The sequence below is a fragment of the Lepisosteus platostomus genome, chromosome 3 (genome assembly GCF_059453375.1).
Source record: "Lepisosteus platostomus isolate fLepPlt1 chromosome 3, fLepPlt1.hap1, whole genome shotgun sequence".
NCBI classification, from domain to species: domain Eukaryota; kingdom Metazoa; phylum Chordata; class Actinopteri; order Semionotiformes; family Lepisosteidae; genus Lepisosteus; species Lepisosteus platostomus.
This window is the reverse complement of record NC_142613.1, coordinates 17826611-17843400: the sequence shown is the minus strand read 5'-3', so window position 1 is coordinate 17843400 and position 16790 is coordinate 17826611. Positions and strand designations below refer to the sequence as shown.

Below are 16790 nucleotides of genomic sequence, written 5' to 3'. Positions count from 1 at the left end.
CCAGGTGTTTGAATGGCCAAGTCAAAGTCCAGACCTGAATCCAATCGAGAATCTGTGGAAAGAGCTGAAAACTGCTGTTCACAAACGCTCTCCATCCAACCTCACTGAGCTCGAGCTGTTTTGCAAGGAAGAATGGGCAAGAATTTCAGTCTCTCGATGTGCAAAACTGATAGAGACATACCCCAAGCGACTTGCAGCTGTAATCGCAGCAAAAGGTGGCTCTACAAAGTATTAACGCAAGGGGGCCGAATAATTTTGCACGCCCCACTTTTCATTTTTTTATTAGTTAAAAAAGTTTCAAAAATCCAATAGATTTCGTTCCACTTCACAATTGTGTCCCACTTGTTGGTGATTCTTCACATAAAATAAAAAATTTATATCTTTATGTTTGAAGCCTGAAATGTGGCAAAAGGTTGAAAAGTTCAAGGGGGCCGAATACTTTCGCAAGGCACTGTATATACACTTCACATGAATGACTGTCAATGAGCAATTTTTATAGTCGGTATGGAAACTCTCCCATATGCCATAAAAATCGTTACTTACATTGAAACATACTTCCCTGTCTAGAATTTATAATACCACTCTTTTAATCCTAAGACAAGGGTTACAACATTGCTTAAGAGCAGAATGATGAGACGTGAGTATTTCATTCATAGATTATGTCCGCTGGTCGTAAGGCTGTTAAAACAGATTTCATTAAAGAGATCATGGTAAACTTTGATCCCTGCCTGACAGGAATTCTGCTTGCAAGAATAATTTGAAAAATTAATTTGAGAATATCCTTTGGTTGATCTTCTGCATTTTACATCAGTATCTCGGTAGCTATTTAGCCAGTTTTATTATATATGATACTGCCTCCAACATATGAAAACAATCTATTGAAATTAAATTCTTCAGTATATAATATTTCTTTTCCTGGAAAATGCTACACACATGTAAATGTTGTGGCACAGAAAAGCTTTCGGATTTTCAGATTTAACACAAATTAACGCTGTTCATAAGTGTTATGGCATTTTGTGGGTTCCAGAGTTGTTCCAGCTCTCTGTCAGCTGATTTAATTATTACATTTAATTTAATTATATATCTAATATTTTTTCAAGCTCTGCTAAAGTTGGTCATTCATTTGGCACATCTCATTCAAAGTACCTAACACATTTTCTCAGGTCTAGGTAGAAATGTTACATTTTCTTTTTATCCAGTATACCAATCAAGCAAGTGAGGACTTTGGTGAAATGTAAGTTAGATGTTTGACACCACCATGATTAAATGTAACAAATGTAGAGAACAAGACTGAGCTTGATACCCACTGGGTGAAAGTTGGTAATTATGTGGAATACCGGCTGTATTGAAGAAGAATACCATTTAGATTCTGCCAAATAATGGAGGTAACGCATTTATACTGCTTATTTACATTACTAGAAGTAATTTAAAGAAATCATAGATGAGAAAGAAAGCAATCTTAGGGAAAAAAAACTTTTTATTTTTGTTCAGCACTGTTGTTACTGTGCATTTAGAATTTATAGGACTTATAAAGATCAAGGAAGCTCACGGTATTATTACTGAAGGAATACTGAAGCAGTTTCAGAATTACTGCTGTAGCTATGTTGATAACAAAACAATGGTTAAAAATTGTGTGTTAACAGCAATGCACTGAAATGAAAACAGCTTGAGTACACTCCCTAAACCTCTCTGGGCAGAAATATCCCATTACATTTACATTTTCCCTGTAATTATTTTGCTACATTGTTTTGCAATCATTTAGTGTAGTACCCTGCAACATGTTTTTATTATTGGCAGGTATATTGAATTAATGTGTAAAACAGCGTGTCACAAAACTACTTTTCTACTGCAGTTAACCGTCATACAGAAGTCCTTTTTTGAAAAGGCAGTCACAGATAGCCAGTGTGATCATATTATGTTCATACTTTAATGTGTATGATTAATATCATGAGTCAAGTGAGACCGAAGACCCAAGCTAGAAGTTACAAATGAGAGCAGGCCATTCAGCTTATTTAGTGTTTGGTAATTTACTTGATCCAAGAAAGCAGGATATTGGTTTCAGCCACATGGCACAGTAGCTCATTCCATGCTCCCACAACCCTTTGTGTGAGGAAGTGCTTCCTGTTCTGGGTTTTATGTGTGATCCCACGTACTTTTCTAATTGTGCCTTCTGTTTTGTCTTTTACTATTCACTGTTTCAGTGTTCTGAAGTACTTAACTGGGCTGACTTTGTCAAAGCCTTTGAGGATGTTGAATACATATTTTTGGTGCCATTGGAGTCTTCTGTTTTAAGATGAAAAAGGTTAATTTCCTTCAGTGTAGAACATTCCCTTTAGCCCCAGAATTTGATCACTCTTATATTTATGTCTTTTTAAAAACTACTGTTTATATCCTAGTATAGCTTGCTGAGACAAATGTGCTGATGTAATTTGCTTTGTTGTATTGAAGTGCGATTTTAGACGGATATAAGTCCAATTCTTTCCTTGCAACAGGATATGTTTGCATATTTACTTTACAGATGTGTATAAATATGCAGTGTACAGTATATGTAATGATGATGATTAGATCCAAAGTGACCCACACAGACTAGGAGGTAAACAGTTGCTCTAAATACAACAATTGCTATAACACACTTAAACTAGGACCCCTGTGTCATGGGAAAAATAACTTTTTAATCTGCAGCCTACATCTTTCAGAGGATTGCTTGCAGGACAGTAATTGAGAATGTACTGAAGAGTTGTGCAACTATAAAAATCTTTCAAATAGAATCCTCAGAATAATCTATAATGTCTTTTATTCTGTTTTTTTGTATTTTTTCAGTCAAAGTGAACGAGAGGAATTTGAAACTGAATACAAGCAGAAGTACGAAAGGGAGAGGATCTTGTTGACAGAGGAGAATAAGAAGCTCTCCAGTGAACTAGACAAGGTGAGCCTAAAAAGAAACCTGTATTGTCCAGTACTGTGTATGGTTGCTAGTAATGGAGAGAAATATTAAAAATAAATAAGGTTGTGTTCGAAAGCTACAGTATGCAACATGCAATGCCGTGAAGGTAACAAAATGCCAACCTAGTTGACATAATGCAAAGCAATGTAGATGTCGAAATCTGTTTTTCTAAGAGAAAGAAAAAATTCAAGAAAAGGTAAGGTTTTATTACATAGATGTTAACCATGTCATCATTTTTAAAAATAAACATTCTGAGAAAGATATTGAGAGTCCTGTATGTTATGGGTTTCTTGAAACTTTCAGCACAAGTGCCCCTGAGAAAAACTCTACACAAAAGACAAGGCACATAGTTGTGTAGACATTGAACACAGGCTGCAAGCGTATTCCTGGCCAGAGTGCACTACATTGATTCTGGATTGAATGTTAATTGAAGACAAAGCCTTGAAAAAAGAGCTTTGATTGGTGTTGTTTACAATTTGTAACACAGCTCTCAAAATATCACACTGGTCTAGAAAAAATGAGCTGAAGAGCTCAGTATGATTCTGTTTAGTGCAATTGCCTTTAAAAACATCACATCAACTCCTAGCTTGGTCCTCCACACCAGCTACGTCTTTTAAACCAGTGTTTGTTCCTTACAAAGTCATCAGTTAATCTACTGTTTACCGTTTCTCATATTGTACCATCTCCAACAATTGACTGCTTCAAGAAATACCAACCTTTGCTCTGTGTTTAGGGAGTTGCTGACCTACAAACTACAAACTAATGATATTGAGATTTGATGTTACCATTGCAATTTCACCTGCTTTACAGCTAAGTCACCTGAATCTCATCTTGTGACTACAATCCAGTATTTAGTTTTTTTCTATGAAACTCTGTTGTGTTGGAAGCATATTTCCTGCTGTACAGATGTATTCCCTTATGCATTTACTCCTAGGCTGTTACACATGGTTGACCAAGTTTGGATAGTCATGGGCCCTTTCTGTGAGTTGATAGGTCTGCTAGAATTTTGTTATAGGTTGATGGACTCTCAATTCCCTAGCTACTTCATGTTACAACGTTCCTGTCAACATTGTCAGAGTATGTTCCTTCATTCACTGAACTGTAACAGTGTTGAAGTATGTTTAAAACCAGCAAACCCTTGTGTTTCTTATACCTGCAAACATCACCTTTTAATATTGCAAACTCACACTTCATTATGCTTATGTTGCAGTGCTTTTTCCATTATCACACAGTAATGTGGTGTGCAAAAACGTATCTATCTATAGGCTTGACATAACATAATATATCCTAATCATGTGTGTTAATTTGATTATGGTCTGGTTTTTAAATTTGTTGCGGTTTTACTGGCTGTGTGTGTATATATATATGCATATACAGTGGGTATAGAAAGTCACCACCCCCTTTCAGAGTGTTCACCTTTTGTTGCCCTAAAGCCCAAAAAGAAGACAAATAAAATCACTTTTTCCAGATTTATTTACAAATTGTATGATGCAACATCCAAGTGAAAAAGAAAGCAAATAAATAAAAAGGTAGAATAACTGGGTTGGATAAGAGAACACCCCCCATAGTTAATACTTGGTGGAGGAACCTTTTGCTTGAATTACAGCCTTGAGTCTGTTTGGATACATCTCTACCACCTTTGCATACCTAGAGGGAGGAATATTTGCCGATTCCTCCTTACAGAATTGTTCAAGCTCAGTCAAACTGAGCAGTGACCACTGATGGACTGCCATCTTCAAATCATTTCAAAGATTTTCAATGGGATTTAGGTTGGGGCTCTGACTAGGCCACTCAAGGACATTCACGACATTCACCTTCCTGTCCTTCAGCCACTGTATGGTTGCTTTGGCTTTGGTTCGTTGTCATGTTCAAAGGTGAACTATCATTCCATTTTCAACTTCCTGGCTGAGGGCTGCAGGTTTTCTTCAAGAATGTGCCTGTATTTTGCACCATCCAGCTTGCCTTCTATCCTGACAAGTGTCCCATCCCAGCTGAAGAGAAACACCCCCCCAACAGGATGCTGCCACCACTGTGCTATACTATATGAATGGTGTTCTTTAAGTGCTAAGATGTATTGGGTTTTCACCAGATGTACCGTTTTGCATTCTGGACAAATAGTTTGATTTTGGTCTCATCTAACCACAGCATCTTTAAGGTGCTTTTTAGCAAAACATAAACGAGACTTTTAAGGAATTGCCACCCTCCCATGAAGGCCAGATCTGTGAAGTGCTCGTGATATTTTTGTGACATGCACACAATGACCAGTCTTTTCCATAAAGGCCTGTAGCTCGTTCAAAGTTGCCATCGGCCTCTTGGTAGCCTCTCTGATCAGCCTCCTTCTTGGTCGGTCATTCAGTTTGAAGGGACGGCCTGATCTAGGCAAGGTCTGGGTGGTGCCATATCCCTTCCACTTCTTAATGATGGTCTTGACTGTGCATTATGGGATACTTAAAGTCTGAAATCTTTTTATACCCATCTCCTGATTTATGCCTTTCTACAACTTTATCTCAAAGTTCTTTTGAAAGCACCTTTCCTCCCATTGTGGATCTTTGCTTAGAAATGCACTTCCAAGCAGTGGAATCCTCCAGAAACAGCTGCTTTTATTCTGAGCTAATCAAAATCACCACAGTTGATCACAGGTGGAAATCAATTAGTTTGTTGTGTGATCTTTAAGGTGATTGGTTATACCTGAGAAAGTTTACAAATGCAATTGTTCACTTATCCAAATAAGGTATTTTACTGTTGTAATATTAATTAATTTTCAGAATGTTTTAAAATTTTATTTTCACTGGGCTAATGTGGGTTACTGTGTGTAAATAAAAAAGGAACAAGCCTAATTTAAGGGGGTGGTGACTTTCTATATCCAATGTATACTGTATCCCTTTATATGTTTTGATGAAAATAATTACTAGTAACCTACATCTTGTCTATGTTTATTTTTCAAGAATGGGGTGATGTGGGTTACTCAAAATGATGGGTAGGCAATCTTGGTTCTGGAGAGCAAATGTCTGCCAATGGTTTTTTTTTTCCAAGTCAGCTTTTAACTGTCGAAATCAGTTCATTATTGGATTAATGGGACAACTTCTTCCAGCTCCTCGGGGCCTAGTGCTTTGAAGAGATATGAAAATTCCAGAGACATATCAGCCTTCCAGGACCAAGATTGCCTACCAATCTTCTAAATGGAATAGATGTGTGCCCGCAGACTGTACTGTTCAGTTTGTCAAGAGTATATATTTGCAGTAAATTTCAAAGGTTTCTTTGAAATAATCATTTTAAAGTAGGGCAGTGCATTTTATGTTTTTGCTGTATCAAACAGAAATCATGCTCTGGCGTCTGTCAGACCAAGTTAAAGGCAGACTTCAAAGTCACGGAAAGATCAGAATCCAAATAAGGATATTCAGCTTTCAAAAATACAGTGGCCCATTCCCTATAAGATTACACTCCCTCTACGAAGTGCTTTGATCCTTTAGGCTCTGGCATTATCTATAAAATCTCTTGCAGTAGTGTTTTTAGAGGGTGTTGATAGGATCTAACGGACACATTGGAATTGCAATTGGAAAGAACCTGCTGACCTTGAAAAAAAATGTTGCCCAGCACATAGGAGATGCGGAAGATTTTGCAAGAGATTTATAATTGCTGAAACTTAGTATTTTCCTCTGGCCTATAGCCTGCATTCACTTTTATCCAAATATTCAGAAGTGGAATAGGTTAAGCAATAAACGGGTGAAAGATACCAATGAATATTATTTTCAAAAATATTTACTTTAGACTTCTGCAGTTTGAAATAAAAAGAACTATTTTTTTTCTAAGAATCAAAGGAAGTAGGCTTGTAGGGTTATGCAGTGAGTTTCAATACCAGTGCTGTAGCCCTATTGGAAAAAAAGCAAAACTGTGATTATAATTGTGTGAGCTAACAGTGAGAGAATGGTGCTCTGAAATGGAAAAAAACCTAGAATACACCCACTCCCAATTTCTCAGAAATGGGCAGAAATGTCGCATGACTTTTGTAAATATTTACATAGCTTTTATGGAGCATTCTGCTACTTTTTATTTGCAAATGTACTGCATTAACATGTATAGCAGTATGTTGTAAACGTCTTGTAAGCAACATCCAAATTGCCGAAGTGCTTTTTTGAAGGCCATTCACTGCACCCAGTGTTTTATTCTGTTCAGTATTTATCATGTAGGAAGAATATGAAGAATTGAATGCAACATGAGACTCAAATCCTGCATGAGTCACATGTCTGTCCTGGAGTATATTTTCTTAAATGTATTTAAGGGCCATTTTAGAAGAATATCAGTTACTTTTTCTCCTTGTGACTGTGTAGAGTGTTTGTCTGTCTATTTTTATACGTAGAGATAAAGGCTAATCTTTCAAAATAACTGCTTGGCAACATTGTTGGTGTTTCTTTTCCAAGCTGAGATTTTTTTTTCTGGTACTTGTCATTCGACTGTTACCTTCTATTCTTTGAAAGACTCAATACACTGTATATATAGGCTATTATAAGTTTATCCTGTATAAACAGTGGCTTTAGCATGTACTGTATATGTACACCACATTTATTTTATAGTGTTTCTGCAAAGAGGACACATTGGAAAGCTATAAACTAGCAACATAAAAATAGTGTTAAAAACTGAAAGAAAATTACCTTGATCTCTAAATTAGCATGCATTGATGAACAAGATAGCCACTCAAGTTATGAGCATCTGAGTTGTGAATACTCTTATATATGAGAAAAGCTCTATAAGATAACATTTCAGACATATGAACACCAATGTTCACATGTAAATAAGTTGTTACTCTCAGGAGCTACATGCAGCAGTGAAGTGAACATACATGCAGCTTGTTTGTTCATTACCTTCTGAGTAAAAGCAGTGTGTGTCCATTCTGTTTTTGATTCAGAAGACAACTCTAATCATGGATAAGATAATGCAGTGCTAGTAATAGACCTGTGTCAAGGAAGTGCTATGAAGTGAAAATTGCCATTATAAAGCATTCCGAGATGGTGAAATACCATCGTAGATCAGGTGTGAGCTTTGTTTAAATTAGTCTGCCCCCCAAAAGCCTATATTTTTAAATCTGCTATAGTTTGGGTAATAAACATCTCCCAAGGTAAGTTTACTGAGTTTGCTAGGAATCCCGCAAGTGACAGTTTGAATCTGATTTATAGAAATTGTGATTCCTTATCAGATTCCTTATCTCCAGCATTAGAGCAGCGCAATTAAGGCTGCATATCAGCGGGCTGTGTATTAGCATTTCATGGATTTCATATGCGGATCATCGATGACAGCTCATTGCATTGCCTGAGCCCATTAATACCTCTGTCATTCTCCCTGAAAACAACAGGGTGCCAATGAGAGAATAAATGGGTATGCTTATTCCAGCTTATCAGTGACATTAATTTATTCATCGTTTTAAAGAACAATAGATTATACGACATATATCAGTAAGGGACCGGTTGATAAAGCCATTCCATGAGAAAATTATTTATAAAACATTTTATCACACTTCAGTTTAAGTATTTGCTTTTTTAGGCTTTTCTGAACATTTTTATTGTATACAGGATTTCCACAAAACAGCTGTAGGAATTTCTTAGTACATTTGCTTGTATGGAAAAGACTCGTTGGAGATGTTTACTTGTCTGCAGTATAAATTACTAAGTGATTTTTTTTATGTAATATTTTTCATGATACATTATCTCACAGTAATGTACAATAAAAGAAATAGAAGAGACATCAAACCATTTCTTCTAATTCAGGGTCACGCAGGAGCCAAGCCTACCCTGGCAAACAATGGGGGCAAGGCAAGCTACACCCTGGATGGGATGCCAGTCCATCACAGGGCAAACACACACACTCAACACAGGGTCAATTTCCAAGCCGCCAATTAACCTACCAGTGTGAAAGGAAATTGGAGCATCCAGAGGAAATCCACGTGAATAAAGGGACAACATACAGGCTCCACACAGACAGGACCCTAGGTCCCAGCACTGCAAAGCAGCCATGAGCCACCATGCCGCCCATAGAATACACAGATATACACAAACTAAGACAGGTATCTTTCGACCAAGGCAGATTCATTTATGAAAAATAAGAACAATCTGCAAGTATGGAAGTTGCTATACACTATGCCACAGTGCTGTTAAACATTTTTACATCACGGCCATCTTTGAAGATCGAGGAAGCCGGAATTAGTTTTTCCTTGAAGTTTAGCGATGCAAAGCTAAGTAAAAAAAAGCCAATAGGTAGTAGTGTGTTATTAGTTGTGTAGGATGCCTGTAGTGTTGCAGATTGCCCAGTGGTTCATATTAAAGATACTGCTGGGCAAAGTGTTTTAACATTTTGTCTGCTGTCTGCCCTAGCTGACAGCCATGTTTGAGAAGCTGAGCTGCAGTAACAAGCAACTGGAGGAGGAGATGAGGGAGCTGGCTGATAAAAAGGAGTCTGTTGCACATTGGGAGGCTCAAATCACTGAAATCATACAGTGGTAAGTGACACCACTTGGTACTCTTCTCTCACTCTCACTGTTCAAGTGCTTAATCTAAAATGAATCACTCATTTTGAAGTGAAGGGTTTGTGCGTTTTATAAAAATTTCATTTCCACACATTTGCTGCACTATTGATTCAATTAAATCGCTCAGTCTTGTTTCCCTGACATCAATAAGATGGAAGTCTTAGTGGGTCTTAAGAGATATTACAGCACCGAGGTACCTCATCAGCATTGGTTTCAACTTTTTAATATAAAGATCAAAATAATAACTAAAGTGTTCAACTTTATATGAAGATCAAAGTACTCAGTACTCAGGTATGTGCTCTCTGTAGTTCATTTGGTAGTTATAAGGTTGAAATGTGATTAAAATACTTAAACAGACAAACTTTTCACCAGCAAAAGAATATAGTATCTATTTTATATGGCCCTCTTTGGCCATATACTGTATAAATGTACTGTGTTTTCACAATCTAACCGAAATAAAAACTGCAAACTGTATTAAATCTAATTAGGTTGGAATAAGTCATACAGCAGAATAGGTAATCTTCCTCAAATTGTAAAGTTATATCATAATCGAATTTTCTTTTAAACCATTTGAACAAATTACCACTACTCTGCTCAGTGCTTTTTCAGCTGAGACAGTGAATTGAGTTTTTGGCAGGTAGTGTTAATAATGTGATCTTCAGTGATAAATTTTTTTTCATTATTAAATTGAAATGTTTGTGCTATATGGTCCTGTTGTCACTTTTTAAATGTAGTTCATCTCAAGAACTGACTAAATACAGCACAGAATATAATTGGCTAAACAGCGAGAAAGAGAAATAGCGTCCCCTGTGACTAGACATTCAACTCAGGCATACAGTGACATAAATGTGGGATACCCTGCTCTTTGAAGTCAGCATTAACTCTCCTTTCAGGCTCTGCAGAGCCTGAAAATGTAAAATGATTAGTACAGCAGGTGGATATGTCAGAGAACCATGTCTTATTAATTTAAAAAAAATACAGGATGTGCAGGAACAAAAATGTGTTGCATCCAATTGGCAAAACCAAATTATGTTAATAAATTTAATTGGAAATTCCAAATTAAAAAATATACAGTTGTAATTTTGAAAACTTGTGTAGGTTTGAACACATCATTCAGAAATACAAAAACTTTCTTCAACAGTTAAAGTTTGTTGATTTCAAGCACAGTGATTACTGAACCAAATTGTGTAGTTCTGAAATGTACAGTAGTTATATATTACCACTTCTTGCAAAAACTGCCCAATATGTTAATATTGGTGCAGTCACTGTTGCAATAGTTAGATCCTTGTGGGATTTTACCTTTTCAAAATAAGTCATATAATTGAATCTGAAACAGTTTCTTACAGTATTCTGCATTAATACAGCAGAATAACTTGCAATGCAATTACTTATTTACAACAGCATGAATAGCCTTTTTGAGTGGTAGTCTATATTTGTTTGTAATGCAGTATTCACTTTGATTTTTCATTATATTTCAGCATTTGTCTGTTGTTTTCCAGTAGTTATAAGGAAAATGGATCTGTTGAATTAACAAGATGTAAATTAACTCAAAAGAAACTGAGCTTAAAAAACAGCTGTTTTTTACTTGATGTTCTTAAAATGAAAAACTTTATCAAGCTGTATTTAGTAACTAAATCCAGAACTAGGAACAAGAAATACTTTTAGAATTTTTTTCTTCTTTCTTAATTTAACAGCTATTTTGTAATTTGCAGCGCATAAAAAGATCATAAAAGGAGTTGTATCTTAAATTTCTTACTATACATCGCCACCTACTGGCAAATATTAATTCTCCAGAAAAACAAATGTGTAGAGGGAGGTAATATTGTGTGATGCATTAACTTAAGGTACTTTGTAATAAACTAAGAAAAAGAGACCAGTATACACAAATTAATATAGTGAATTAAAATTCACCTTAATACACAATTAAAAGCTAAAGCGTACAAGTTTGATCTGACATGTCTCTAGTGTGCTATATATTTTGACAATTCTTTATCATCATCTAAGGTCACTTAGGGGCACTAAGGTCTGTAATGATTGCATTACACCTCTTGAGACCCGTCAGAAATGCATTATAGTGAACGCTCAGATAAAAAAAATTGAAATGTTTAGAAATCTACTATAAATGTTTATAACTACACTGTTAATATCCTACATTCCATTGGTACAGATTGTTTATAATTAGAAGAAAGTAGAGACTGGAAGTTTAAAAGAAGAAAATATTTAGGGTCTGTAGAAGAGAGGCTTGCAATTAAAAAATAAATGCGAAACGTTGTTAAATAAGACAGTAAGTGGGACAATGCTGTTCTGTCTGACCATTGTAGAATCCTTTATTCTAAAATGAAGGTTCGTACAATGAAGCTTACCAGTACTTTCTGTCAGAAATATTATGCAGAATGTCTTGAATAGGGTTATTGCACATCTGGATGGTTTGCCAATACTGTTCTGTACAAGTGGTCCATAAAAATATGTGGTATTTAACAAATAAAAACATGAATAATGTATTAGATGTATTGGGGCTGGTTTGTTGGCCTCATTGCAGTAGTTCTGAGGAGGCTCTCCCTTTAGAGTTTATGAGTATCAAATATAATCATTAGAGTTTATTCAGGGTCAACCAAAAATTCCTCACTCCGAGTGGTGCGCATTTTCATGTGGGTTTGTGTATGAGTTAATGTATTTCATATAAAAATGTCTCAATCTTGTCTGCCCAGGGTTAGTGATGAGAAGGACGCTCGGGGTTATCTGCAAGCTTTGGCAACCAAAATGACAGAGGAGCTGGAAGGCTTGAGAAGCTCTAGTCTTGGGGCCAGAGCTACGGTGAGTACCGTAGCAGCATTTCAGAAATATGTCACCATGAGGTGTTAAAGTTGGTTCAATAATTTTTCTCATCCTTGCACATTTTAAATATATTGTGCAGGTTTGAAGTCCATGCATTTTAAGGCGCTAAGCTCACATTAAGCAATGGTTTTGTGCGAGCTGTCTTCATGAAAGATAAATCACTGGGTTATATCAAAACATGGACTGTGAAAAGTGACAAGAAATGAACGGCATATTACCTGGATAGGCAAGAATAACAGGGTTCTGGAATGCTGCAATAACTAAAACGTAGCTACTTGCATATGTTTAAGTTAAAATAGCCTGTTGTCTTCATTACCCACTCAATTTGAAAGTTGCCAGTTTCATGCCTCAGCGCACAGCTAAAATCTCCACAAGTTCACACAGGGCAGAATGAGGAAGCATAAGCAGACTCCTCTGACTTGCGTTGAGTCGTTCATTTTTTCAAGCATCAGCGCAACACAGCCCCATATTGGACATTTCTGCATCGATTGGAGTAGAGGTACATTCTGCACGAGCAGCACTGCATGTTTGGCAGCCCCCAGGAGGCCACAGGGGTTGCTTGAGAGTGGAGATAGCCAGCGCACTCATGAGGCGGACCCATTCCCCTTAGAAAGTCAATTGCTCACAGTTGCTGGGGAATCATGGACACGGTCACCCAGTGACATGGCCGGGACGCATACTCATGCTTTTAACCTTTGAGCCATTAGGAAGACCCCCTACTCATACAAGTGTTTTTTTTTTTACATACTGCAGATAATGGCTAACAGCTGTCTTACTAAGGTCAGAGGACTAAGATCATAACTTACTTGAAAGGGAGTTAACCCATAGAGCAGAGACATTTTTATGGCTTGAGGTAATCTTTTAAATTTACTGCCTAAAATGTATCTCCAATCCCCTCTTTTGGCATAGTAGCAGTGCTGGTCTGCTGTTACCCAGGCTAGAATCCTTTCTTAAGACAAAGTTAAATCCTGCTTATTGTTGAGAGTAAGAGCTGCATTACCAATTAAAGTACAGATAGAGCTTAGGTAGTAGGTGAGACACAAAATAAAATGAAAACTTTATTTTTTTTGCCTGGAGATGGAACTGTTTTCATTAAATGTCAAAATGATTTTATTTTTTCCTTTTAAAACAGCCCATTTTAAAAACTGAAATTATGTTTGAGCAAAACAAGTCACTTTTATTTTTTTATTTCCTCGTTCAAATGTTTTTTCAAGCTTTGTTGACCTCTTCATATTTTCACCAAACTTTTCAGCAAATAAAAAGCAAATTCTGCTCTGGAACAAGAAAAAGGTTTCAAAATCCTTCTGTAGATTTGAAGATATTAAACTGTTTTCAAAATACATACAGTATAACACTAATACTGCTTTAAAAGCAATGTTTTACCAGTACCAGTAAATGTCTAGCAGTTTTTCTTATACCTGCTTAAGTGATAAATGGATGTGTCATGCATCTATGACAAATACTGTACAAAAATAAAAAATCTTAGTTATACTATATTGCTATACTATAGCCCTTGAATTGAAGGATATTCTGCAGGGATGCTGTATCCTAAAGACTTATATTGGTATAGGCAGGGAGCACACTAGCAGTTGTCACCCAATCACCTTGTTTAATCTCATGTGTGACACTTCCTTGTGTTCCAGGACATGCCATGGAAAATGCGGCGCTTTGCCAAATTGGATATGTCTGCCAGGCTGGAGCTGCAGTCTGCACTGGATGCTGAGATCCGGGCCAAGCAGGCCATACAGGATGAGCTCAACAAAGTCAAAGCCTCCAACATCTCCACTGAGTGGTAAGAAGCAGGTTTTTTTTTTAGGCAAATGAGTAGACGAGTAAATGACTTTCCTTGGGGCTCAGGCTGAGCTAGATAATCCAGAGATAAGTGGTTAGAGCCCCTTGCCTGCGACAAGGATTCCCCAAACATTGCCAGGGTGGCTAAGTAGGTTATTAGTCAGCCAGGTGTTTTTATTGGCTACACACAAAACAATATGTGCAGCTGCCTGCTTGCTGTGTTAAGAGAAAATGTTGCATTGACAGTGCTTGTTCCACTGTGTACTTAAAGTGTACAGAGCAGCAGAAAGCCTGGTGGGTCACGTTTCATAGACCCACCCATATTCTTCCCCATGTTGGTAAAAAAGGTGGTAGAGGTAATACAAGATGATGTTTCATACAAATTGGGCAATGTGCAAAACAAAAACCAAATATAATTGCAAATTAATAACCAATAAAGAAAAGCAACTTAGTTACTCTTTTCGTTGTGCAGTGCAGTTTCTTCCCTTATTTGTTTGGTTTAACTCAAATTTCAGTTTGTCCTATACAGAGTCATGAAGGACTGATTATTCACAACTGCCTTCTGATCTAGTCAAAGAGCTAAACATAATTAGCAATTTCTTCTTTTCTCTTTGTAAGTAAAGTGTTGATGTTAGCATTAGTTAAACTCGTTTTTTTTAAATGCGGCAATTTCTGTTATTTTGTGCCTACCAACTTCCAGCAAGCTCCAAGAAGCTGAGAAAAAGAACCAGGATATGCTGACAGAGATTGAGAAACTGAAGAAGGAGACAGAGGATCTCAGACTGGAAAAGGGTTTGTAAAAGATTTCATGTAATGTACTTTCTGTAAGTGGTGTCTGTATATTTGCAACTCCTCAACTGTTAAAGACTTGGAAAACAGCAGTTTAATCAAGTCTAATTCAATTAAGAAAGTGCAGAAAAGAAACAGGGATTAGATTAAAACCATAAATCCCTGTGACTCTTGAAGACGAGCCAGGCAGGAATCACTCACAGCACTTTCATGATGATCATTTAATCCAGCGGCGACGAGCTTCAGAAATCAAGATTCTGTTTTTCAAGATATCAACAGTCTGAGATTTAAAAAAAACTAGAAATCTGGCTTAACCCTGTATATCACTGACCTTAACTGCCTTAAGGTATCAAACGGTGTTGTTTATTGCTTTGTTGGGATTAGCCTGATACATCCGTGGTTTTGAACCATAAAATTAAACTAGGCGTTAAAATCAACTTAGTGCTATTCTAGTTTGGCAAGTTGTTAAGTGTAAATACTATGACAAGTAATTTGTCAATAAACAGAGCACACTATATGGTTATGTTTATGATATTATGCGTAATTATCACCATTTATACTTAAGAAGTTATAAAATTTTGAATGGAGCTAAATTGTCTTAAAAACCCTGTAAGTCCTCATTAGAAGCAGATTTCCAATATGTTCTTCCTCAAATTCCTCAAATTCTTCCTGTTTTTCCTTGAATTCCACAACGTGCTACTTATTCATGGCTCAACTTCATGAGCTGAATGAAGGGATATAGTATATTATATCAATACTGCTACTGTTTTCTAGGTGTAAAGCACCAAGATTCACAGAATTCGTTCTTGGCATTTTTGAATGCACCTACCTCTGCCATGGATCAATTTGATGTAAGTACTGTGTTCCTATTGATGCAACTATTGCATTCATCATCATAAAACATTTTTATACTATTTTTTGTACTTTTTCAGTGACATCAATGTATTTCCTTAATATGTGGTTGTTAATTTATGCTGTGCTGCTAATTTGGCAGCACCTTCAGACTCTGCCCTTTGAGGCCTTTTGTGATAGCTAGCTTTCTTGTGGTTGAACCAAAGGATGATTCATTTGGTAGAATAGCTAAGAAGGTTGGAACAAAGATTCATTCATTAAAAGATGTTCATATAATGTGATTCATCAAAACTTATTTCAGCTGATTCTGGTGGGGTTGCAAGGTAGTGTGTGGAACCTCAAATCTGTCCCATATGTTCTGTTCACCTTTCAAAAACGTAGTCTGGAAGTAGAACAATAATTGCAGGGTTTATCGAAGTAATGGATGATAAAATAAAAGAAAGATGAAAGACAAACCTGAAGTACAAGTGACCACTGAACCATCTACAACACACTTGTGCTGTTCACATAAGAATGTCGTTAAGCCCCATTCTATTTATAAAGTTTTTTTAGGAATTTGCCCTAAATGTAATTCAACTCTTTAGTAGGAATCCCCATTGCCTGTCAGGTTTACATGGTCTTCTTTTTTTTCTCATTGCTGCTTTTCATGGTCCATCAGGACACTTTTTCCTCCTCTTCATCTTCCTTAATTGAATTTTGGGATGATGTAAGTCTCACTGGTGCCAAACCAATGGATTACCTCCTGAAAACAGGTGGAAGCATTGGGTTTGTGAACTACCCTGTAGACACAGTCAATTTTAATACAGTATCCAGACACAACTCAGTTTCCCAGTTTCTGCTGTCGTTGGCTGGGTACAGCTCAGCTGGCCCATCTGGTATTTCCACTGCAGTGTAGCTACATCACAGCTGCAGTATAATATTTCATACTCATCAAACAGTTCTGAGACGGTGTGTAATCTGGGTTTCTAGGAAGTTATTTGTAAAGTTTTTATTTTCCCCATTTTTGGAGACCTGGCAGCCTAGTAAGAAAGCTATTAAATTTGGGACAAAGGTTGGGATCAATAC

At 36.7% G+C, this 16790-nt stretch overlaps 1 protein-coding gene across 7 annotated transcripts in view; it reads left to right on the top strand.

Moving 5' to 3' along the window:
- The window catches only part of LOC148674558 (serine/threonine-protein kinase MRCK alpha-like), a 199312-nt gene that overhangs the window by 141918 nt on the left and 40604 nt on the right, over positions 1-16790 (top strand). For 6 of the 7 annotated variants that reach the window (XR_015935340.1, XM_088624780.1, XM_088624779.1 and 3 more), the window contains exons 16-21: positions 2821-2926; positions 9307-9431; positions 12167-12272; positions 13937-14085; positions 14785-14876; positions 15648-15724. Coding sequence is in view for 6 of the 7 variants with exons in the window: in XM_088624780.1 (XP_088480906.1) it covers positions 2821-2926; positions 9307-9431; positions 12167-12272; positions 13937-14085; positions 14785-14876; positions 15648-15724 (655 nt within the window). In the remaining variant the exon portion in view is untranslated. Of the gene's footprint in view, positions 1-2820; positions 2927-9306; positions 9432-12166; positions 12273-13936; positions 14086-14784; positions 14877-15647; positions 15725-16383; positions 16432-16790 lie in introns of all 7 variants that reach the window. The other variant, XM_088624785.1, reaches the window with a different exon arrangement.